Source organism: Saccopteryx leptura, chromosome 3 (genome assembly GCF_036850995.1).
Source record: "Saccopteryx leptura isolate mSacLep1 chromosome 3, mSacLep1_pri_phased_curated, whole genome shotgun sequence".
Taxonomy (NCBI): domain Eukaryota; kingdom Metazoa; phylum Chordata; class Mammalia; order Chiroptera; family Emballonuridae; genus Saccopteryx; species Saccopteryx leptura.
Window position 1 is genome coordinate 62,558,771 of NC_089505.1, and position 23,877 is coordinate 62,582,647.

The 23,877-nt window shown below is 42.1% G+C and overlaps 1 protein-coding gene across 2 annotated transcripts; it reads right to left on the reverse strand.

The window, feature by feature from the left end:
- Positions 1-493: 493 nt before the first annotated feature.
- LOC136398980 (zinc finger protein 112-like) lies at positions 494-23,471 on the reverse strand. Of its 2 annotated transcripts, none has more exons than XM_066373679.1 (5): positions 23,389-23,471; positions 17,756-17,802; positions 14,291-14,417; positions 8,530-8,625; positions 494-3,668 (listed from the first exon to the last, which is right to left on the reverse strand). In XM_066373679.1, the coding sequence occupies exons 2-5, from the start codon at positions 17,768-17,770 to the stop codon at positions 1,192-1,194; spliced, it is 2,715 nt and encodes a 904-aa protein (XP_066229776.1). In that variant the 5' UTR covers positions 17,771-17,802; positions 23,389-23,471; the 3' UTR covers positions 494-1,191. The 2 variants fall into 2 exon arrangements, with proteins under 2 accessions (XP_066229776.1, XP_066229777.1); XM_066373680.1 differs by lacking the exon at positions 23,389-23,471 and adding an exon at positions 23,054-23,069.
- Between the last annotated feature and the right edge of the window lie 406 nt (positions 23,472-23,877).

A 23,877-nucleotide genomic window follows, 5' to 3' on the forward strand; every position in this document is an offset into this window, starting at 1 on the left:
AAATTTTATGATTTCCAGATGGGTATGCATATTTCACATTTTGACTCTTCTCTAACAAGCTTATACTTTTCACTCCCACCAACAAAATACATTGTTCTTGAAGATAGAAACTGCCAAGTAAAAGGCAATCATATCCTCATAATCAATGTTTGATAGAATGTTTTTAAAAATTCAATATATTGCCTTTCTTTGTGTGAGTAGGGGGATAAAGAACTTGACAAAATTAAAATCCTCCAAGCTCATCACAGATTCTGCCTAAAATGATTTGAATTGGATAAAGACTGTAACTCTTAGAAATCAGTCAGACCAAATGGCTTTGACAGAAAGATGGGTACTGAAAACAAATACTGTAATTTTGATATTAAGCAAGTATTTTTCACTAGTGACTATTTCTGACACTCTCCAAATATTACAGTAAAAACTGTGCCTTAACACACAGGCAGGAGTAAAAATTCAGTATGTAAAATGCAGCGTTCCATTTTTTCAAAGCTAACTAACTGAAAACAACAGTTTGCACTATCATTGAAAGTGCAAATACAGACACACACAGAGCTAAACTTGAACCAACAGTATCTATTCAGCTCATCCCTACTTAAGATGGCATACAGGACAGAAATCACTCCTTTGAAAGGGTTATAACCAAGTTCATGTCATTTCAGATTACAATATTGCCTGGTGTTCCACATTTCAAATAGTATTTACCTACTTGATGTGATCATACCTAGGTTACTTGCAGTCCTCCAAATATATTTTTGGGGAAATTAAGCTAAATAAAATTTTCAACACATACTTTGTCATTTAGACAAAAGTACTGAGCACTTACAATGAGTTAGGCAACATCATGACTTTATAGACTTAGCAATGAATGAAGCTCTTCCCGTAAGCTTACATTCTAGTGGATATGGATTTAGGCAAGCTCATCATTATACTTTTATTGAATTCCTCTTCTTTTACAAACCCTAGTGCAACTAGTTAAAGTCACGTGCACTACATTTCTGACAAAATCCCTTGGAACTGCTCTCATTAGATGTCTGCTGTGTGGTCTCCTGACTATTTTGAAAGTAGAGGATGGGTTGAAACGTCACATCTTCATTAAAGAAATTCTTTGCCTACTAATTTATTACTAGAACTCCAGTAAATGGAAAAATTCAGCTCCCATTAGAAGACTTCAAAACAAAAGAGAATAGCATTTTAAAGGACTTCATTTCTGTATGGATTCTCTGGTGGATAATTCTTACCATATTCTATGCTCTTACAGAATTTATCACTATGAACTCTTTGATGAATTAGAAGTCCTGAGCTCCAACGGAAACCCTTACCACAGGCATCACATGTGTAGGGCTTCTCTCCTGTGTGGACTCTCTGATGAGCCTGAAGATTTGACCTCTGACTAAAGCCCTTTCCACACACCTCACATTTATATGGTTTTTCTCCAGTGTGAACTCTGTGATGGGCTTGAAGACTTGAAAACCCACTGAAACCCTTGCCACATTGTTCACATTTATAGGGTCTCCCTTCTGTGTGGACCCTTTGATGCGCTTGAAGGCGTGCACTCTCACTGAAGCGCTTCGTGCACACCTCACACTTGTATGGTTTTCCTCCTGTGTGGACCCTCCGATGTGCTTCAAGGCGTGAACTCTGACTAAAGCCCTTTCCACACATCTCACATTTATATGGTTTCACTCTAGTGTGGACTCTCTGATGACCTTGAAGATATGCTCTCTGACTGAAGCCCTTCCCACATAGCTCACATATGTATGGTCTCTCTCCAGTGTGGACACTCTGATGGCTTTGAAGGTAAGATCGCTGACTGAAGCTCTTACCACACTCATCACATTGGTATGGCTTCTCTCCTGTGTGAACTCTCTGATGTGCCAGAAGAGTTGAAGCTTTACTGAAACCCTTATCACATTCCCCACATTTATAGGGTTTCTCTCCTGTGTGAACCCTTTGATGAATTTGAAGATTAAAGCTCCAACTGAATCCCTTCCCACATTCCTCACATTTGTATGGTTTTTCTCCAGTGTGGACTCTCTGATGGCCTTGAAGGTGTGAACTCCGACTGAAACCTTTTCCACATTCATCACACTTGTATGGTTTCTCTCCAGTGTGAACTCTTTGATGACCTTGAAGGTATGAATTGCGACTGAAGCCCCTTCCACACTCTTCACATTTGTATGGTTTTTCTCCAGTGTGGACTCTCTGGTGGGCTTGAAGGTATGAGCTCCGACTGAACCCCTTATCACACTCCTCACATTTGAAAGGCTTCTCTCCGGTGTGGACTCTCTGATGGACATTAAAAACTGATCTATGACTGAAGCCTTTACCACAAGAATTGCATTTGTATGGCTTCTCTCCAGTGTGTACTCTCTGATGACCTTTAAGTTTTGATGTCCAGTTGAAGCCATTCCCACACTCCTTATTGGGTTTCTCTCCAATGTGAATTCTCTGATGACCTTGAAGGTATAAATTTTGGCCGAAGCTGTTACCATATGAATGTTTATATGGTTGTTCCCTCGAGTGGACTATCTGAAGGTCCTGAAAATGTGAGGGCAGACTGAAGCCATTATCACCCTCCTCAGAATCATATGGAATCTCTTCCATGTGAACACTATGCCGAATATTAAGATTTGAGCTGCAAATGAAATCTTTCTCACACTCCACCTCCGAGTGTAGTTTCTCTTCAGCGTAGATTTTCTGAAGGACTTGCCGACAAGAACTCTGATGAAAGACATTCTCATTCTCCTTATGGTCATGGGGTTCCTCCCCAGTACTAATCCTAAAAATACTATTGAGGTCTAAGCTTTGACTGAAAGCTTTCTTGTAACTATAAGATGTCTTTCCTGTGTGAATAAGTTCATATATGTTGAGAGAGGAGCACTGGGGGTGACTCAAGTTTTCACCATGTTCACATTTACACGGCTTCTCTTCTGTATGTTCTTTGTGGTAGGATTGCAGATGTGAATCCTCAAAAACACAATCATCTCTATGAACACTCTGACAGCTATGAAGAACAGAGTGATAACTACAGCCCTTTCCACATGGACTGTATGCATGGGGCTCCCCTTCTAACTGCTGTTGAACCTCAGAGCGGAAGTGATCACTGATGGCTTTTCTGTACTCATTACAGGCGTAGGGCTTCCACTCTGTTTGATTTTGGTCTGGATTATGCATTGAAACCTTCATGATGTCTTCTCCACAGTCATGGCAGCTGTGTTTTTCTGTTCTGTGTGTGCTCAGATTATCGTTATGACGTGAGATCCAACTGATGCTTTCACACTTACAGAAATTATTTTTCATGGAAATTTGCTGACATCTACATTGATAATTACTTGACCCTATCAGATACATTTTCCTCCAAGAATGCTGGGTGCTCCAAGATGAAAATTCTTGATTTTTCTTGTAATTAAAACCATCCCCTATATGAGTCAATATGTAGCTTCCATCTTCAGAAATCTGCATTGGTATTCCTGCCCCCACCTGGCAGGGAGAATCTCCCTGTTTTTGCAACTTAGAAGTATTCCCTTGACAATTTTTCATGGAATCTTGACACCTGGCTAACCTGCCTGCACTTTGTTGTGAGGTCTGCCAGGAGGAAAGCTCTTTGGAAGAAAGATAGCTTAATCCCACTTCTTGAATAGTCTCCACATTATGTTGGTTCTGGGCTCCTATAAGGATAAAGAGAATTTAGACGTACACAGTGAATGCTTTTATTCAGATTTCAAGATTTTGCACTTAGGTTGACACAAAATTTCAGTGAACTAGAGGAATACTCATGTGACTAACTCTAAGAATACCTAGAAAATGGCTCTTCTTTGGCTACATCAGGAATATAAGTAGAATTCATATAACTTGAGCTATCTAAATGCTTCAAACTCAGGGCTTTGCAACACAAGCTGGACTGTGTGACATTATGCTCCGACAATACCATGCACTGACTGCAGGGTAACACTTCCAGCATACCCAAAAGGTCTCAGCACTTAAACACTTAATACTCGTCCGTAAAGATACAGTTTAATATGTCGTATTTTTTGGAACTGATGTGGTTGCTTGAGGACTGAAAGCAGCTTGTCCAATTTCTTATAAAGCAGCAGTTTCAATACAAATTTGTACAAAATTTACGATCTAAGGTTCTCCCAAATATATGAGAGATTAAGTTTCTTTCTGACCAGTACTTTTAATATTAAAGGCATAGAGGGGAAAAAATGTAATTTCACTTAGTTTCAGCCTCTTATGAAAAAGATCACATATTTAAGTTTATTTCCTTTAGTCAATGGTGCAGACTGAAACACATTGTCATTTCCTTTCCATATCTCAACATTTAAGTCCTATTTTAATATAAACAGTAGAGAGCTGATGAGAAATTGTGTTGTCAAATTTATAAATCGACCTTCTTTGATGGAGGAAAAGAAAGCACTGAAAGACCTCACTTGAAGTGAGGAGAATTTATATCATCTTCTTAGTAATCTTTCTTTAAAGTTTGAGAAAATCGACCATTCCAGCATCCTATTCATTCAATAATGAAGATGTCACATTTATCACAAATAATAAATCATTCCTTTCAATTGGACAGTTAGCCACAATGATTTGAGAAAAATGTTTATATTTTCCTTTTCTCTTGTCTTTTAATAAATAATACTCAAAGAATATTAACTTAGAATACTGAATGTAAACTGTAATTGAAAAAAAAATTCTTTTAAATAAAAGAATAAATAAAAGGATATCAACTCAGGCAACCAGGCTGCCATATCCCTGCTTTGTTAATATGCTTTTAGGTCAGCTATTTTCAACCTTGTTGATCCCATGGGACACATAATTACTGAACTTCTGCAGTACACCAAAAAATTTTTTTGCTGATCTGACAAAGAAATAAAAGAGTAATTTTGATTCATTGACACCAAATGGCTATTGTGTTGGCTGTTGTCATTTTTCTTTTCTTTTTGACAGTAAGGGGAAATGGGTTAGTGCCTCTGACTAAATAGTCAGGTATTGCAGGTTTCAAAAATTCTTGTTGGCACACTGATTGAAAATTGCTGTTTTAGATAGTAAAAAAAATTAAGGCATTTTCTGGACAGAAAATACAGTAATGTTTTGGTTAAGCTGCTGTGTATGCTACTTCTCTTAAATACACCAGAGCTTACCTTTCTTTTACAAAATACATTTAATTTTCACTGGAATTTTTATCTGTTTCTACTTCTTTTCCTCACAACTCAATGAAGTATAGATGTGTTTTGGAAGATTATTATTTTTCTGTAACAGATATAGGCCTATTCATATTGTCTATTTTTTCTTATGTAAGTTTTGGCAAATTGTGTCTTTCAAGAAGTTAGTCCATTTTATCTATTTGTGTATCAATTTTATTCATCTTTCCCAAGAACCAGTTTTTGGGTTCACTGATTTTCTCTATGGATTTCTGATTTTCAATTTCATTGATTTCTGCTCTAATTCTTATCCTTTTCACCTGCTTACTCTGGATTTAATTTGCTCTTCTTTTTCTAGTTTCCTAAGGTGGATATTTAATTTAATTTTTTTTTTTTCCTGTATTTTTCTGAAGCTGGAAACGGGGAGAGACAGTCAGACAGACTCCCGCATGCGCCCGACCGGGATCCACCCGGCACGCCCACCAGGGGGTGACGCTCTGCCCACCAGGGGGTGATGCTCTGTCCCTCCGGGGCGTGGCTCTGTTGCGACCAGAGCCACTCTAGCGCCTGGGGCAGAGGCCAAGGAGCCATCCCCAGCGCCTGGGCCATCTTTGCTCCAGTGGAGCCTCGGCTGCAGGAGGGGAAGAGAGAGACAGAGAGGAAGGAGAGAGGTAGGGGTGGAGAAGCAGATGGGCGCTTCTCCTGTGTGCTCTGGCCGGGAATCGAACCCGGAACTTCTGCACGCCAGGCCGATGCTCTACCACTGAGCCAACCGGCCAGGGCCCTAAGGTGGATATTTAAATGACTGACTTTATAGATTTTCTTTTCTTTCTTTTTGTTTTGACAGAGACAGAGAGAGAAAAAGATAGGGACAGACAGGAAGAGAGAGATGAAAAGTATCAATTCTTTGTTGCAGCTCCTTAGTTGTTCACTGATTGCTTTCTCATGTGCCTTGATTGTGGGGCTACAGCAGAGTGAGTGACCCCCTGCTCAAGCCAGCAACGTTGGGCTCAAGCCAGCGACCATGGGGTCATGTCTATGATCTCTCACTCAAGCTGGTGAGCCTGAGTTCAAGCTGACGACCTTGGGTTTTTTTGTGTTTTTTTTTTCATTTTTCTGAAGCTGGAAATAGGGAGAGACAGTCAGACAGACTCTCGCATGCGCCCGACCGGGATCCGCCTGGCACGCCCACCAGGGGTGACGCTCTGCCCACCAGGGGGCAAAGCTCTGCCCATCCTGGGCGTCGCCATGTTGCGACCAGAGCCACTCTCGCGCCTGAGGCAGAGGCCACAGAGCCATCCCCAGCGCCCGGGCCATCTTTGCTCCAATGGAGCCTTGGTTGCGGGAGGGGAAGAGAGAGACAGAGAGGAAAGCGCGGCGGAGGGGTGGAGAAGCAAATGGGCGCTTCTCCTGTGTGCCCTGGCCGGGAATCGAACCCGGGTCCTCCGCACGCTAGGCCGACGCTCTACCGCTGAGCCAACCGGCCAGGGCGACCTTGGGGTTTTGAACCTGGGTCCTCTGCGTCCCTGTTTGCAGCTCTATCCACTGTGCCACTGCCTGGTCAGGCTTCCAATCTTTAATTTAAAAAATTATTGAGTGATTGATTTTAGAGAAAAGAAAGGAGAAACACTGATTTGTTGTTTCACTCATTCACACACTCACTGGTTGACTCCTGTATGTGCCCTAACCAGAGATTGAACCTGCAACTTTGCTATATCTCAATGCTCTAACCAACTGAGCTATCTGGTCAGGGATCTTTTCTAATATAAGCATTCAATGCTATGAATTTTATTCTAAGCACTGCTTTTGCTGCATCTCACAAATTTTGATAAATTGTTTTCATTTTCATTTTGTCCAAAATATTTTTCATTTTTGAGATTTCTTCTTTGACATGTTATTTAGAAATGTGTTGGTTAACCTCCATGTATTTTGGGATTTCCCAGTGATTTAATTTACTGATATCTAATTTAATTTCATTGTGGTCTGAGAGCAGGCTTTTATGATTTTTATTCTTTTAAATTTGTTAAGGTGTGTTTTATGGCCCACACTTCATGGGAGTTTGAGATGAAGAGTTCTATTTTTCAGATGATCTACATTAACAATGGTTCCAACATGCAACTCTATGCCACAATGCTATCATTTTGGAATTAGTTTTAGCTCGGTCCACAAGTAAAAATAAATAATGTGATAAAAAGAAAAACAAGGTTATGTGGGGTGAGGGCAGAGAAACTCGGTTGTTTCTCTCTTTTACTGTAGGGAGGAACATTCAACTTGGGACAGAGGAGTAGAAGAAACATTATCAGGATGTCTGGACTCACATCAATGTCCAACCTGAAAATTCTACTTCAAAATTGTAGTTAGGTCAAGAGACTGTATAGGTGTTAGAGGATGGGTGTGGGGTGAGAGAAGGACAGAATGGGAAGACAAAGAGCTGGGCATGTGAATAAGGAAGTTATGGCCAGTGCCAAAGGGTCTCACTTGAAATAATTCCATGGGGAGGGCCTATCATAATGTTGGAATTGATAAAATTAGATGCTGACTCTAGTTGACTGGTTATTCTTAATTATTTAGAAAAATAGCTACCTATTATGAATAATCAAGGACGTGTAAACAGAACTAGGACAAGCACTCATCAGATGACAAAAAGCATTCAGGAGTACCCTTTGGTTACACTGACTTAGTCTATACCTACTAGCTATCTCCAGGAGAATTAGTGACAGTGAAGACCATGTATCTATTAACCAATTCATTCATTCAAGATAAAAACAAAATCAAGTCAAGGAACCTGAAGCAGAAGAAATGATAGGGCCTGACCAGGCAGCGGCACAGTGGATAGAGCGTCGGACTGAGATGCGGAGTACCCAGGTTTGAGACCCTGGGTCGCCAGCTTGAGCGTGGGCTCATCTGGTTTGAGCAAAGCTCACCAGCTTGGACCCAAGGTCGCTGGCTTGAGCAAAGGGTTACTCGGTCTGCTGTAGCCCCACGTCAAGGCACATATGAGAAAGCAATCAATGAACAACTAAAGTGCCACAACGAAAAACTGATGATTGATGCTTCTCATCTCTCTCCGTTCCTGTCTGTCTGTTCCTATCTATCCCTCTCTCTGACTCTCTCTCTGTCTCTGTATTTAAAAAAAAGAAGAAATGATAGGTCTGATGGGCAACCGTGGGGCAGTATAGCTGGAACAGAATGAATGAGCAAACAGACAATAGGAAGAAAATATGGAAAGCTAGAAGGGTTTGAGGGGAGAGACACCTTAAGGCCTAATAGTCACTTCAAGTACTTTAGATTTTACCATGTGTGAAAGGGAAAGCCATCAGTTTACACAGAAAAGTGATGTTTCAGGAGGGGCCCTTGGGCTGCTGGCTTGTTGCTGGACAGTTCTCACCTGAACACCCATTTCTCTGGGTTTCTGACTCCGTCATCAAACGCTTTTCTTCTCTCTCCAATTGGGATATTAGGTCTGGTTTGAAGGACTGATTCCCTACAAAATGGCAAGGAGAGTAAAATTATTAAATTTTGAAGAAGTCCAATTTATCTTTTTTATTTCTTTTTCTGAATCATGCTTTTGGTGTCCTATCTAAGATCGCTTTGAAGATTATGAAGATTTTTTCCTGTTTTCTTCTAGAAGTTTCATAGTTTTAGATTTACATTTGCTCTTATCTATTTTGAATTAAAATTTCTGTGAGATGTTGTTGAACAGTATATTAAAAAAATATAAATTTGAATTCAATTGAACAAGAACAGTGAGGGTCACAAGAACCGGTTACCGGAATGACTGAGTCATTTACTCAGGGCGGGAACAAGACATCCTGCTGCACTTTCCCCGAAGCGGGAGGATGTGACCACTTGACTGCTGGTCTAGTTAATTATTTCAGGATGTGATGACCTTTCTTTGTTCCTAGAGGTTATGCACGAAGGGCCCTCCTATAATAGCCTGCAGCCAAAATTTTCCCATAAAATAGGTAGGGTCTCAAGCCGTCCCTGAAGCTCTAGAGAACTCTTCCTCATCGATGCGCAGGGCTGGTGATCAACTTTGAAGCCCCAGCTGGCGCTAGCCGGTCTGGTGACTGTTCCTCCATGGTTTGGTGAGATTTGTACATACTCATATTTCTCTTTTTCTTAGTGTATTGCTTTAATTATATTCTAAAGCCCAGGCTGATGTTTCTCTGTCTGGTGATGTATAGCTTATCATTGTGTTGATTCTTTTTCTTTATTCTACTTTAATTTACATAAGTTCAAACCCCTTTTGATATTGCCTTGATATTTTTGTTATTAATAATAAGTTCCCCCTAAAATCCATCCGTGAGTAACTGCATCTGTGTACCGTGCCTCCTGCACAGCACCGGTAAGGCATGCATACAGACGCACACAGATGTCCGAGGTTTCCATTCCACCTGTTGAAAAGACTGCACCTCTCCACTGAATTGCCTTGGCACCTGTAATACAACTCAAATAGTTTGAGAATTGCTTCTTCCATAGATCACTACAAAAACAAACCCACTGAAGTGTTCAGAATTACAATTCATTCTCTCCTCCCCTCCCACAGTACCTAAACCAAAAGGTGTCCAGTTATATACACTGAGCTCCTAGCTACTTCCATGAATTCCCTCTTTCACTTCAATGTGGTTATGACATTAATTTCAAATACAACTGAGTACATTTGCTTCATTTTTCTTTTAGTTTTAGGTTATCAGGCCTTTGCATTCTAATTTAATATTGCAATGCGCTGAACTAACATTTTTTTTTTTTTTGTACTTCTTCGAAGCTGGAAACGGGGAGGCAGTCAGACAGACTCCTGCATGCGCCCGACCGGGATCCACCCTGCATGCCCACCAGGGGGCAATGCTCTGCCCATCTGGGGCGTTGCTCTGTTGCAACCAGGGCCATTCTAGTGCCTGAGGCAGAGGCCATGGAGCCATCCTTAGCGCCCAGGCAAACTTTGTTCCAGTGGAGCCTTGGCTGTGGGAGGGGAAGAGAGAGACAGAGAGGAAGGAGAGGGGGAGGGGTGGAGAAGCAGATGGGCGCTTCTCCTGTGTGCCCTGGCCGGGAATCGAACCTGGGACTTCTGCACGCCAGGCCGATGCTCTACCACTGAGCCAACCGGCCAGGGTGAACTACCATATTTCAAAAGTCCAAACCAGACAAAAGGTGTTCTCAAAGAGGTGCGACTCTCCGCATTCCTCCCCCAGTCACTTCCACTGCGATAAAAACCAGCTTTGTCATTTTCTGATCCGTCTTCTAGTGTTTCTTGTTAAAGATAAGCAGAGGCACATATATTACTTATTTCCTCTTCTTTCTTACAGAAACCATAGTATGCTATTAATGCTCTTTTGTACTTTGCTATCTTTAGGAAAAATTCCTAGAAGTGAATTGCTAGGAAAGGGTAAATACATAGTTTTGTTAGATGCTCTCAAATTTCCCTTTGGGGTGGTATCATTTCGTATTCCTACTTTCAATGTATAAAAGTGTTTTATTTTCCACAGCTTTGCTCAAAAGAGTTACAATTTTTTTTAAAATCTCAAAGGTGAGCAATGATACTGCAGCATAACTTTAATTAACATCTCTTATTTAGAATAAAATTGACCACCTATTCATATGTGTATATTCACATGTATTCACACATGTGTATGTGAATGAACACCTGTGTGCATGCACATACACTCACCCCTACCTCTGAGCTCTATCTTGTCACTAAGAAACAAAAAACACCACACTGGCGCACCTGAAGCCTATATAATTATGTTAACTAGCGTCACCCTAGTGAAATAATTAAAGAAAAAAACCCCAACACACTGGCCATGACAATACCTAACATCCAGACCGTGGTGTTAAATACCATTCTCTACGAAGAGAGATGGATGACTGCAGAGCTGGGGCAAAGGGCAGATGAGCATAAACTAAGGAAGTGTTAAAAAAATGTTGGGGAATACTACAAGGGCACAAGAGTCAGCTTAAAAGGGCCAGATTTGGAACAATTTTAGCACCAAAATAATTACAGAAATAAATTATAAGTCATATTTTAAAAAGGATTTCACAAACCCTTAAAAATAACAAATATATACGTATATGGGGGCACCCTGCTTGTTGTGGAATGTCAAGTGCTGACTGCTAAGCGTGGGAAGTACTGGCAATACTGGCAAAAAATCTTAACTTTGTAACTATCGCGGCAAAGACTGGATATGTCAAGAATCACCATTGCATACTAAATATTTGTGTGTCTTAAAATATGTTGCCTTATAGAGAAAGACCAGAATCTTATGATCTCACTTATATGTGGAATTTAATGAACACAATAAACTGAGGAACAGAATAGAAACAGAGGCAGGGTCCCGGGGGAGAGGGACAGCTGTCAGAGGGAAGGGGAAAGAAGAGACGGGGTCAGAGAAGGTGAAGCGAGTGACTGAATTGTACATACATAACACACAGGTGCAGACAACAGGGTAGCAAGTCCCAGAGGGAAAGGGGGATGGAGGCAGGGGAAGGAGGGACAAAGGGGGTGAGATGGGAATGAAGAGACTTTGCATGGGGCACGGTGAGGGGGTTGAGGGTGTTATACTGAGTGGGACCCTTGAACTCACGTTAACACAATAAATTAAAAAAAAAAAGATTAACTCAGAAAAAAAAAAGGGCCTGGCCAGTTGGCTCAGTGGTAGAGCGTCGGCCTGGCGTGCAGAAGTCCCGGGTTCGATTCCCGGCCAGAGCACACAGGGGAAGAGCCCATCTGCTTCTCCACCCCTCCCCCTCTCCTTCCTCTCTGTCTCTCTCTTCCCCTCCCGCAGCCGAGGCTCCACTGGAGCAAAGATGGCCCTGGCGTTGGGGATGGCTCCTCGGCCTCTGCCCCAGGCGTTAGAGTGGCTCTGGTCGCAACAGAGCGACGCCCCGGCAGGGCAGAGCATCACCCCCTGGTGGGCAGAGCATCGCCCCCTGGTGGGCGTGCCGGGTGGATCCCGGTCGGGCGCATGCGGGAGTCTGTCTGACTGTCTCTCCCCGTTTCCGGCTTCAGAAAAATACAGAAAAAAAGAAAAAAAAAAAAAAGGAAAAAAGAAAGGTTGCCTTATGATTGCAAGGGGAAAAACAGTAGTGATTTTACAGTGGAGAAACTGGACAACATCTTGACTGGGTGATCAAAATTAACGTCACCCGCAAGGGACAGCTGATGTGCCTCTAAATGCGATAGCCTCACACACTGCTACCAATGCAGAGTTCTAGCCAGAAAGGACCAGCTGGATCTAAGAATAAGGAAATATTAGAAATGTTCTATTAAAATTGGGGGATGGGGTAATAGTATTCTTCAAAAATGTCACTGTCATAAAAGATAACAAAATGCTATGGAGATATTCCTAATTAAAGGAGATTAAAGAGACATGACAGCTAAACCACATTCTAGACTGGATCTTGCTCTGGAGGGAGAAAAATATGCTATAAGAAACAGAATTCACGCCTGACCTGTGGGGGCGCCGGTGGATAAAGTGCCCCACACCTTCAAGCCATGTATGAAAATAAACAAACAAAAAAACTAAAGTGAAGCAACTATGAGTTGATGTTCCTCATGTCTCTCCTCCCCCTCTCTGCCTCCCTATCTCTCTCTCTCAAAAAAGAAAAAAACAAAACAGAATTGTCTCTGTTGATAAAATTTGAGCATAAATAAGAGGGGATAAAAGTATTATATCTGCAGTGTGGATATACTGTTCAGTACAGAATTAACCTTGTCCACAGAGGGCTGTTCTTTGCCCTCAGCTCTCAGGAGGTGATCTCTAAGCCCTTGGAATGTCCTACTTGATGAGTGCCTTTTTTTTTTTTTTCCATTTTTCCGAAGCTGGAAACGGGGAGGCAATCAGACAGACTCCCGTATGTGCCCGACCGGGATCCACCCGGAATGCCCACCAGGGGGCGATGTTCTGCCTCTCTGGGGCGTCGCTCTGTTGCATCCAGAGCCATTCTAGCGCCTGAGGCAGAGGCCATAGAGCCATCCCCAGCGCCCGGGCCATCTTTGCTCCAATGAAGCCTCGGCTGCGGGAGGGGAAGAGAGAGACAGAGAGGAAGGAGAGGGGGAGGTGTGGAGAAACAGATGGGCGCTTCTCCTGTGTGCCCTGGCCGGGATCGAACCCGGGACTCCTGCACGCCAGGCAGACGCTCTACCGCTGAGCCAACCGGCCAGGGCCATGAGTGCCTTTTTTACAGAGGTTTGGGCCACACCATATAGTTGAATAATGTGGTTTATGGTGGGGGCTTTGGGCCACATTGTATCAGCTTGATTTCCAGAGAGGCTGGAAACTAAGGTTCACCACACAGGTGTCCAACCACATCTAAACGCCTGAGCCCCAGTGAACACTCTGGGCACCAAGGCTGGGACGCAGTACACCACGTGTGCTGTCACAGCAATGCTGGGAACAGCGGGGGTGCCTGTGCTGGCGCCTCACCTGGACTCTGCCCAGGTGTCTCTTCCCTTGGTCGATTTTAACCTATTTCCTTTCCATGTAATAAACTTAGTAACCATGAGTATAACAGCTTCTAGTGAGTTCTGAGAGGCTTTCTAGCTAATTATCAAGCCTCAGGGTAGTCTTGGGGACTCCTGAATTCTGCATACACACTGAGGTATACGGATATAAAGGGAGATGGTGTATGTGAGTGACCTGCAGGTGGTCCAGAAAAAGTACTATGAATATACATACATTTTCATACATATACAGACATTATATGGAGAAAGAAGAATCTGAGAATACATGATAAAGCGAAGGGGTAAAATGTTATTATAGGTGAATCTGGGTAAAAGGTATGTGGGTGTTTATGTTCTATATATTTTTACTTTCATAAGTGTTCTGTACTTTAAAGTCACTTACAAATACATTGTAAAAGCAATAAACCAAAATACCTCTGAAAAATCATGTTAATAAACAGCAACTGACATCCTGAGAAACGAAACCTGGAACAACCAGTGGGGCAGGACACAATATGCTCACTGATAAAGGGCAGATTTTTACCTGGACAGTAACACCAGAAACATCTTGTCTTTGTTACACAGAGATTACTGGGACTTTTAGATGCCCAAACTCAGAGAATGGTTTCAGGAATCTCAGATTTTCAAACACCTGAGCACACAGACACCCAAGAGGCGACACTGAGATACAGAGGGCGCCCGCGCTCACCCACGGAGACCAGGTTCCTGAAGTTCTCCAGCATCACGTCTCGGTACAGCGTCCTCTGGGACGGGGCCAGCAGCCCCAGCTCCTCCTCCGAGAAGACCACGGCCACGTCCTTGAAGGTCACCGCCTCCTGCAACAGCCAACACACACAGAGAGGCAGCAATGAGAAAGGGTAAAGGATGGGAAACTGTTCTGGCTCCTGAGGCACCACTCACATTTCAGGAGCTGCCTTCTGCTTGCCTTCCACACTGCTAATTCTGTTCACCAAAAGGGCTGCAGGAAAAGAAATCCTTGTACTCCACATCACTACCTTTTGTTAGCACACCTATAGGTAAGTCCCTGGAACTCTGCTGCATCATAAGCTGCTAATATTTTAAATTTTATTAATAATGTCATTTGCTCCGGAAGAGATTTAGTTCTGACCATGTGTGACAAATCTGTTTTCCCTTTTACTCCTCTTATTTGAGATGCTGATCTTAGACTACCAGTCATCCTGGTTGCTCAAGTATGTAGATCATGCTCTGTGGCCCACTTGGCGTGTGCAGCGTTTGTGGGGTTGTGGAATGGACCCAGCTCTGGACCCTGACTGCCTGTGTTCACAGTGGAATGCTCTACCCCATGCTAGCAGCGTGACCTGCACAAGCTCCTCATCTGCATGCTAATACCTATACTGTCAGGTACTGGTGATAAAATGAGAGACTATAGGTAAAGTTCCTAGGAAAGGGGTTGGCACATAGTATTCACCCGCTAAATGTTAGCTACTATTGTGATTATTATTATCAGCATCTGTCATCCCATTTCAAGGCTACATAGTAATTCAAGTAATTGATGGACTAGAATATACTGTCCTGACCCAAATAATGCACTCTTACTGAGTTTTAGATGATCTGTTATAAACAATGTTGTAATAAAAGTCCTTTCACAGAGAACTTAGTCCCCGAAAGTCTGTTGATTAATTCCTTAAAATAAATTCCAAAAAGTAGAAATGGCAATTTTGAAGAATAATAACCTTTAAAGTTTTGAAATCATAATAGCAGGTATTTCCTTCATAAAAGTTTTTCCAACTTATTCTTCCAAGAAAATGTAAATCCCTAAACCTCTTCACCCTGGCCAACACTGAACATGAAGACTTAAAAAACAAACAAACTTTGATAATATCATAAGTAAATTTAGGAAGTAAAAAACAGTTATTTTAAAATATACTACTCACAAAAATGAGGGGATATTTCAAAATAAATATGAAGCAATAAAATATCCCCTCATTTTTATGAGTAGTGTATTTTCAGCCTGACCAGGCGGTGGCACAGTGGATAGAGTGTTGGCCTGGGATACAGAGGACCCAGGTTCGAAAACCTGAGGTCACTTGCTTGAATGCGCACTCATCTGGCTTAAGCATGAGCTTACCAGCTTGAGTACCTGGTCACTGGCTTGAGCGTGGGATCACAGACATGACCCCATGGTCACTGGCTTGAGCCCAAAGGTCACTGGCTTGAGCAAGGGATCACTGGCTCAACTGGAGCCCCTTGGTCAAGGCACATATGAGAAAGCAATCAATGAACAACTAAGGTGTTGCAACTACAATTTGATGCTTCTCATCTCTCTCCCTTCCTGTTTGTCCCTGTCTCTCTTGCACTAAAAAAAATAAATATATATTTTTTCACAAAATTGATTAATAATAAAAATCATGATCTTTTCATTTATTTGATGGCCATCTCTAGTTCTTGTTTTGTAATAATGCTAATTTGGGGGACAGTAAGGTCTTTTCTCTGTGTTTGCTGTTAATATTTTTCATTCCACTTTGCTATTTGTCTTTTGCTTAAAATAAAATAAAATAAAAGACAAATAGCAAGAGTGGGCGAGAATCCCTGGAACATAAGAACAAATTATATTAGAACTCTCTCATGCCCTGGCTCGACGGCTTGGTTGGCTGGGGCACCGTCCCAACGTGCAGAGGTTGCCAGTTTGATTCCGGTCGGGCACATACAGGAACAGATGTTTCTGTCTCTCTCTTGCTCTCTCCCCCCATCCTCTCTCTCTAAAATCAATAAATTAAAAAAAAATTTTTAAATAGAATTCTTCTTTCAGAATTGCTTTTTTAGTAAAGATTCTATGTAGGAAAACTGATACTGCTGTGTGAAACTGCAAGAATCCTTGAGAACTTAAAAGTTTGCGAACGGGGAGTAGTGAAAAAGTTAGGGGTATAACATTCATTGAAATAATATTAGATGACAAAAATTAAGTGCTATAATTTTAACTGAAAATAAAAACCAATTCATAATTGTATCTATTATTGCAACTACAGTTACGAAGGCACATAAAATCTGGCCATGGAAAAAAATAGGTAATTTGCAAGAAGGGTAATCATGTGAGGGTTTTTTTTTTCTTTTTTTAAAAATTTTTCTTGGCCCTGGCCAGTTGGCTCAGTGGTAGAGCGTCGGCCTGGCGTGCGAGGGACCCAGGTTCGATTCCCGGCCAGGGCACATAGGAGAAGCGCCCATTTGCTTCTCCACCCCTCCCCCTCTCCTTCCTCTCTGTCTCTCTCTTCCCCTCCCGCAGCAGAGGCTCCATTGGAACAAAGATGGCCCGGGCGCTGGGGATGGCTCCTTGGCCTCTGCCCCAGGTGCTAGAGTGGCTCTGGTCGCGGCAGAGCGACGCCCTGGAGGGGCAGAGCGTCGCCCCTGGTGGGGCGTGCCGGGTGGATCCCGGTCGAGCGCATGGGGGAGTCTGTCTGACTGTCTCTCCCCATTTCCAGCTTCAGAAAAATACAAAAAAAATAAAAATAAAAATAAATAAAAAAATTTTCTTAAGTGAGAAGTGGGGAGGAAGAGACAGACTCCCACATGCGCCCCAACCAGGATCCACCTGGCAACCCTCTTACAGGGTGATGCTCTGCCGATCTGGGGCTGTTGCTCCATTGCTTTGGCAACCAAGCTATTTTAGCATCTGCGGCAAGGCCATGGAACAATTTTCAGCGCTGAGGGCCAACTTGCTCCAACCGAGCCATGGCCGTGGGAGGAGAAGAGAGAGATATAAAGAGAGAAGGGGGGTGGAGAAGCAGATGGTTGCTTCTCCTGTGTGCCCTGACCGGGAATCAAACCTGGGATGTCCATACGCCAGGCCAAAGCTCTACCTTTGAGCCAACTGGCCAGGGCCAGTTTTTCATTTTTTTAATTTCTAGCCTTTTACACTATTATTTGTGAAATTATAAAAAAGAAAAAACTAAAAGGAAAAAAATTAAATTCAAAAGAAAAAGCATGTCATGTAAATGGTATTAAATGACTGCTGTCATTCTTTACAAAGATATATACTTACTAAAACATAACATGTTAAGTGACAGAAATGCCCATGATGAAGTGGGCATATGGTAGGTAGTTTGTTGAGTTGTGCACTTTAAACCTGTTTGGTTTTACAAACCAATGTCATCCCAATAAATTCAATAAAATTTAAAAAAAGAAAAAGGTAACTCACCTGGAACTTGGTCATATCTCCTTCTTTTCCTAGGGAAAGGCAGAGCCCTGAGAAGGCAGAACGAGATAAGGAAGAAGGCATGAGAGAAAGGGAAATAGATCCTTGTGCAAACTGGAAAAGGGTGTCCCTTCTCCCGGGCAAACGCTGCCACACATGCCTTCGCAGGCAGAGTGCGAGCTGGATTCCAGCTATGCTAGGCTATTCCGGAAGGATGCCTGTGTGCATGAGACTGCCGACATGGCTGCACCCAGCAGTCCTCACGCACCTCATGGCTCCTGAGGGGCCCGTTCTGATCCTGAGAAATGTGGGAAAGACAGGCACTGAAATGTACTAGGTAAAGTACACTCTGGTGACACTTTTGAAACCCAACACTGTTATATATTGGCTGTACATCCGCTATATACTGGTACCACTATATGTTTAAATGCACGGTTAAATTAATAAACCCCTCTGTTTCACTTCTGTGATCCACAACATTAGGATAATAGCACCAACACTGTAAGACTGTTGTTAGGATTGTATGCGTTTAGTGGAAAACTGTTGTAACATGTACCAATGTTTTCTATTACTTTGTAGCTGCAGAGAAGCAGATATCACTCTACATCATAAAACTGGCTTTGCAGTTGTGTTTTGTAAGACTTCTATGTAGCAGGGATTATCGCTTCTTATTTAATCATTTGTGGCCTGGGTAATAATATATGTTTAGACATTGAGACCACCCTTCTAACAGGTTTAATGGCTGGTGATGACTCTCCCTAAATCTGGAGGAGACACAAATGGTACACCTTTTTCTCACATGGATATAATGAGAGATTTAAAAAGCCCATGATGCTACTACATTTGTCATCTGTGAAAAGTGTTGGCTGTTCTGACCCTTGGAAGGATTTAGAGACCAGGAATTTAGTTTCTTGGTCTAAAGATTACTCACTGTTCTCAACAGAGATTTACTGTTATTGACTGTTACTAGGTAACTTCAAGGTCATCTATGAAATAGAAAGAACTCAAAAAAGGGCTAATCCTGGGCTATGAATAAGGCAGAGACTTTCAGCAGCACCCTAGAGAGGTCTTCTGCTTCTCCATTAGAGAACCCACCCCTCCCAAGTCCCTGCTCACAAGGCCAGTGCTGCAGAATCCATGGAATGTCCACATAACTACCGAGAACAAGTAAGTGTTAACTTGGCCTCATACAAACTGAGTTTTCTTTCACTTACCCAACATTTCTGGATCACCTTCTAAAAGGGATATAGTTCCCAGCTCCGTATTTGCACAGAGCCAAATATGGGAGAACATTTAGCTAATCAGCAATTACATGACACACTGATAGAGGCCAGAGCAAAGCTGAAGAGGATCCTCTGGGAGAACATGGAAAGGCCCCCAAACCCAGACTGAAAACATGGCCTGATCTTAGCCCTGGAAGATGACAGAGCTGTAAGCCACTAATCAGAGTGCTCCAACAGAATGGTGGGAGGAGGAAACCTGGGCTAATAAGGAAGTAGAAAGGTGGTGAGAAGTCAGGAGCCAAATCCCGTGCTTTAGAGGAATTGCCTCATTTAATCCTCACAACAACATGAGAGATTGGGGCGGTTTCTACAGCTCAGAATAGCTCAGAGAAGATATATTGATATATCTGATAGACATCAATAGTAATTAGGGAAATGTACATTAAAGTTACAATGAGATACCGATACACACCTATTAGAATGTCTAGAATTTAAAAAGACAGTAATAAGTGCTTGAGAAGGTGTGTAGCAACAGTTACTCTCAAACACCATGGAACAGTTGGACTGTTTCTTATAAAGTTCAACATACACTTTCCCTATTACCCAGCAAACCCATTCCTGATTATGTATTCTAGAGAAATAAGCACAAAAACTTGTACACAAATGTTTATAGCATCTTATTCATAACTGCCCAAACAATCCAAACTGGAAACAACCCAAACACTGTTCAGTGGGTGAATGAATAAGCTATGGTATGTTCATAATTACAATATTAACCAGCGAGAAAAAGAAATGAAGTACTAATACATACATACATTACGCTGAAAGAATGCAGCCTCTAGAGATTCTTTTTGACATCAATCCATTCATATGACATTCTCAAAAAGACAAAAGTGTAGGGTTATAGTGGTTGCGGGTGGCTGGTTATAGGTGTGTTAAGGGAGGATTATAAAGGAAAACAGGAGGGGAGTTTTGGGGGGTTATAGAACGGTTATGTATCTGATGATGGTGGTAATTACACAAATCTGCACCCATGTTAAAATGAACAGAATTATACCCCTAAAAATAAAAAAAAAGAGTTAATTGTACTATATGATACTTGTTTTAAAAAACTCTGTTTTCTGGCCCTGCCAAGTTAGCTCAGTAGGTTAGAGTGTCGTCCCAAAACACCAAGGTGCAGGTTCAATACCTGGTCAGAGCACATATGGGAGTGACCATACACATACAACTAAGTGGTACAACAAAAGAAAATGCTTCCCCCCACCTCCGTTTCTCTAAAAGCAATCATTAAAACAAACAAACAAACAAAAACCCTGTTTCCTCATCTTAAAATGAAGGTAATAACAGGTTTGTTATGAAAAGTTAATATCTGTAAACCAATGGCAACACTGCCTCACTCATAAAACACAATATATTGTTAGCTGTTATAATTTCTAATAATGTGGTTCTTAAGAAATTTGTTTTAAATCATCAAAATAATTGCTCATCACTCTGGCTGGGTAGCTCAATGGATAAAACATCATCCTGGTGTGCTGAGGTCATGGGTTCAATCCCTGGTCAGGGCACATACAAGAGGCAACCAATGAGGACACAACTAAATGGAACAAAGTGGAATGGCTACTTGATGCTTCTCTCTTTCTCGCTCTCTCAAATCAATAAAAATTAAAAAAAATAATTGCCCATCAACTTTTTAATCCTTTGAAATAGTTGAATTCTATTGCTCACCAACATTATGGGTGATAAAGGAATATCTCTACGGGTTATTTCTATTCCATTTTGCCAACTCCAATTTCAAAAATTCTGTACTGCAATCCTGATGCCAGCTGTCTTGAGTTACTACTCTAACTACAAACCTTGCCAACCTTGCACTTCGTGTGGGCACACAGAGAACATGACATGATCCCTGCAACAGAAGAACTTTCAGTATATGGAAAGACAGAAATAAGAAACAAAGAGGCCAAGACACAGATAAGTCAGATTGTGTATGAGAAAACAAAACTCATCAGTGTCTTTATACTGTCCAAAGTGCAACACTGTTCCCTTAGTTTTCTCAAGTAAATCAGCATTCTCCAAGCTGCAAAGACTGAACACCTCAGAGTAGCTGCTAACATCTCCCTTTCTTGGTCTTAGATATAAACAATGTATGATAATACCCTTTTGGCAATTATGACAATAAATCAATCACTATCATACTGTGGATAAAAAAGGGGCCACATGATACAGGATCAGGGAAAGCCTGGGTGGTGGCCTTGCAAAAACGCAAGAGACCTAAAGTAACCACACATGATGGCCTGAGATTAAAACTCTCTAACTAAAAGCAGTTCATGATGGGTAGACATGTCCTAGGGTGGTGTTTTTCTCTAACCAAGTCCATACTTACCTTAATTGAGCCTGTCTATTGTCTTTTTGCATCTATAATAATGTACCCAATAACATACCTTTGAAATGTAAAGTAATATTCTTTTCCTGCTTCCTAAGGGTGGCCACCCAACCAGAGCAGGAAACACAGGTCCTGTCATGGTTATTACCATCATGTTAATTGTTAACTATCTTAAACTTGCCTATGTAAAAGAAGTGTCTATATATTTTGCTTTTTATCCAATCCCAAAGATTTCCCTGCTTTGCTTTCTCCCAACTCCCTAATCTATCACCAGTGGTTTCACGCAACCCCCACAAGTCTTTCCCTTTGGCTCTAATGTATAAAATAAGTTGTTAAACTGCCATTTTCCAGAGCATTTTCTCAATCCGTTGAGATTTTGCTTCTCAGCAATTGTCTACGTTGGCTCAAATAAACTCATCAAAATTCATATAGCTTTGGATGTTTCTTACATTAACAATACAGACTCAGTGTTGGGGATTTGCTTTAAAATACTAAAACACAAAAATCTGGAAAGCATGGGTTGATACAAGACTGACAAATGTTAACAAAGGTTGACTTTGGCTGATGGTTCCACAGGGGTTCATTATTTTATTATTACATGTGGCTATGATTATAAGTTTCCATAGTAAAAAACCTAAGGGGAAAATAACACTTATAATACCCATTTTGTAAAACTTCCATAAAAACCCCAAAATAAATTTATGGAACAGGAAAACCCTCTCTCTGTATCCTGTGGCCACAGGTATTTTTCCTTATACTTCATATATTTTCTTAATTATTTAAAATATGCAATCATTTCTATAATCAGAATTTGAACTAAAAATAGTATTTCAAATAAAGTACAATTATATTTCAGGTGACTACAAAAATCTTATCAAAAACTCAAAAGCTCCCTGACACAGCTTTCATGGCCCTCTACAAAAACCCAAAACAGGGCTTCTCAACTTGATACTAAACACATTAAGAACTAAGACAATCAATTGAAACTTCCTAAATTCAAAGACCCAGATAAGCGTCTTACTACGTGATGTTTCCTCGTCTTTAACATGAGAATAACAGTAACCTCAACCCCCAATGGTATCTTGTGAAGATGAAATGATAACTCATATAGACCTAGAATAATACTTAGCATTCAGTGTTTAAACATCATCATTACTCGTGCCCATCCCTTCCTGCATTATTCAACAAATATCAGGGCAACTTGAAGCAGACGAATGTACGGATGAGTGAAGGAACTATCTTCTCCCCTGAAAATATAACAAAAGAGGAATATGCCAAATCCTCCTCAGGTGAGGTTCCGCTGCCAGGAGCCAAAGGGTCATCTCCTTTCCTCCTGCAGTCTTTTTCAAGAAGTCAAAGCAGGGATGGAAAGGAGGCTGAGAAATTAGAACTCTTGAGAACTCCCGCATACACGACAGTGACATTACGGTGACATCCCAGACAATGACCCTCGCCAAAAATTAAGTTTAAAAGCATTATTAGAAATCCGGCACAGGCCGCTTCCTTCAGAGATGAGAAGGACCAGGGAACTCTGACCCCAACCGGCTCCACGGAAGCCTCCAGGCAACGGAGCGCTTCTCCGGAAAATGCAGTGCTGGGAACCAGAGGCGTATCTTGTACCACAAGCCAGGTTCTAAGTCATTCACTTTTTACATTCTCATTTAACTCTCAAAATACTTCTATTAGGCAGACACTAACACCAACTTAAAGAAGAGGAAACAGGCAGAGACATCAGGATGCTCTCCGAACATTCTATTGCTAGGAAGCAGCAGTGCTGGCCGGTGGTCAGGAAAGGACGGAACCGCGGAGACCTTAAATTCAGCGCCCTGCGACCCCGGCCGGGGCCCTAAGCCGGCGCGGCGCCCACCGCCCCACGGTCCTGCAGGCTCATTCAAAGGGAACACAGGCCCGCCCTTCAACGCGGGCGGAGTCTCCTCCTCACGATCTACGGCCTGCTCGCTACTGGCCCACAGCAAAACGAAGGAAGGTCGGCCTGCGCGCTGGGAACCGGACACCGGGAGGTGCGGTCTCACCTTTCCGCGAGGAATGAAGGCCGCGGCCTCGGGTACCTGGGGCGGAAGTCACTCTTTCTACAGAGACCGCCTGGACTACGCCTCCCAGAATTCCCTACGGGAACAGGGACACAGCCTCAACCACCTGGAGCGGAAATTATCCAACGTGTTCCCGGACTACACTTCCCAAAATTCCCAGGCCACTTCGCGGACTTCCCAAGCGGGCGGATCCACAACGAATTACACAACCCCGTCTTCCTGGAGCCCAGTTGCTTCTAAGCATAGAGAACTGCATTATATATTTGTGTATTTTCTCCAACCAACAATGCCTTAAAGACTTCTTTTGGGGAATGTAGTTGTCTCAAACCCCATGGATCTTCTGAACCACGCTTCCCAAATCTTCTGAGGGGCAGCCCTTTCTGCAAGGATGCCCTTTTCTTTCGGGTAGTCAGTATTTGGATAGTTGTTACTCTCTTTAGGAAAGTCTGTCTGAATTCTGTACTGCTCACA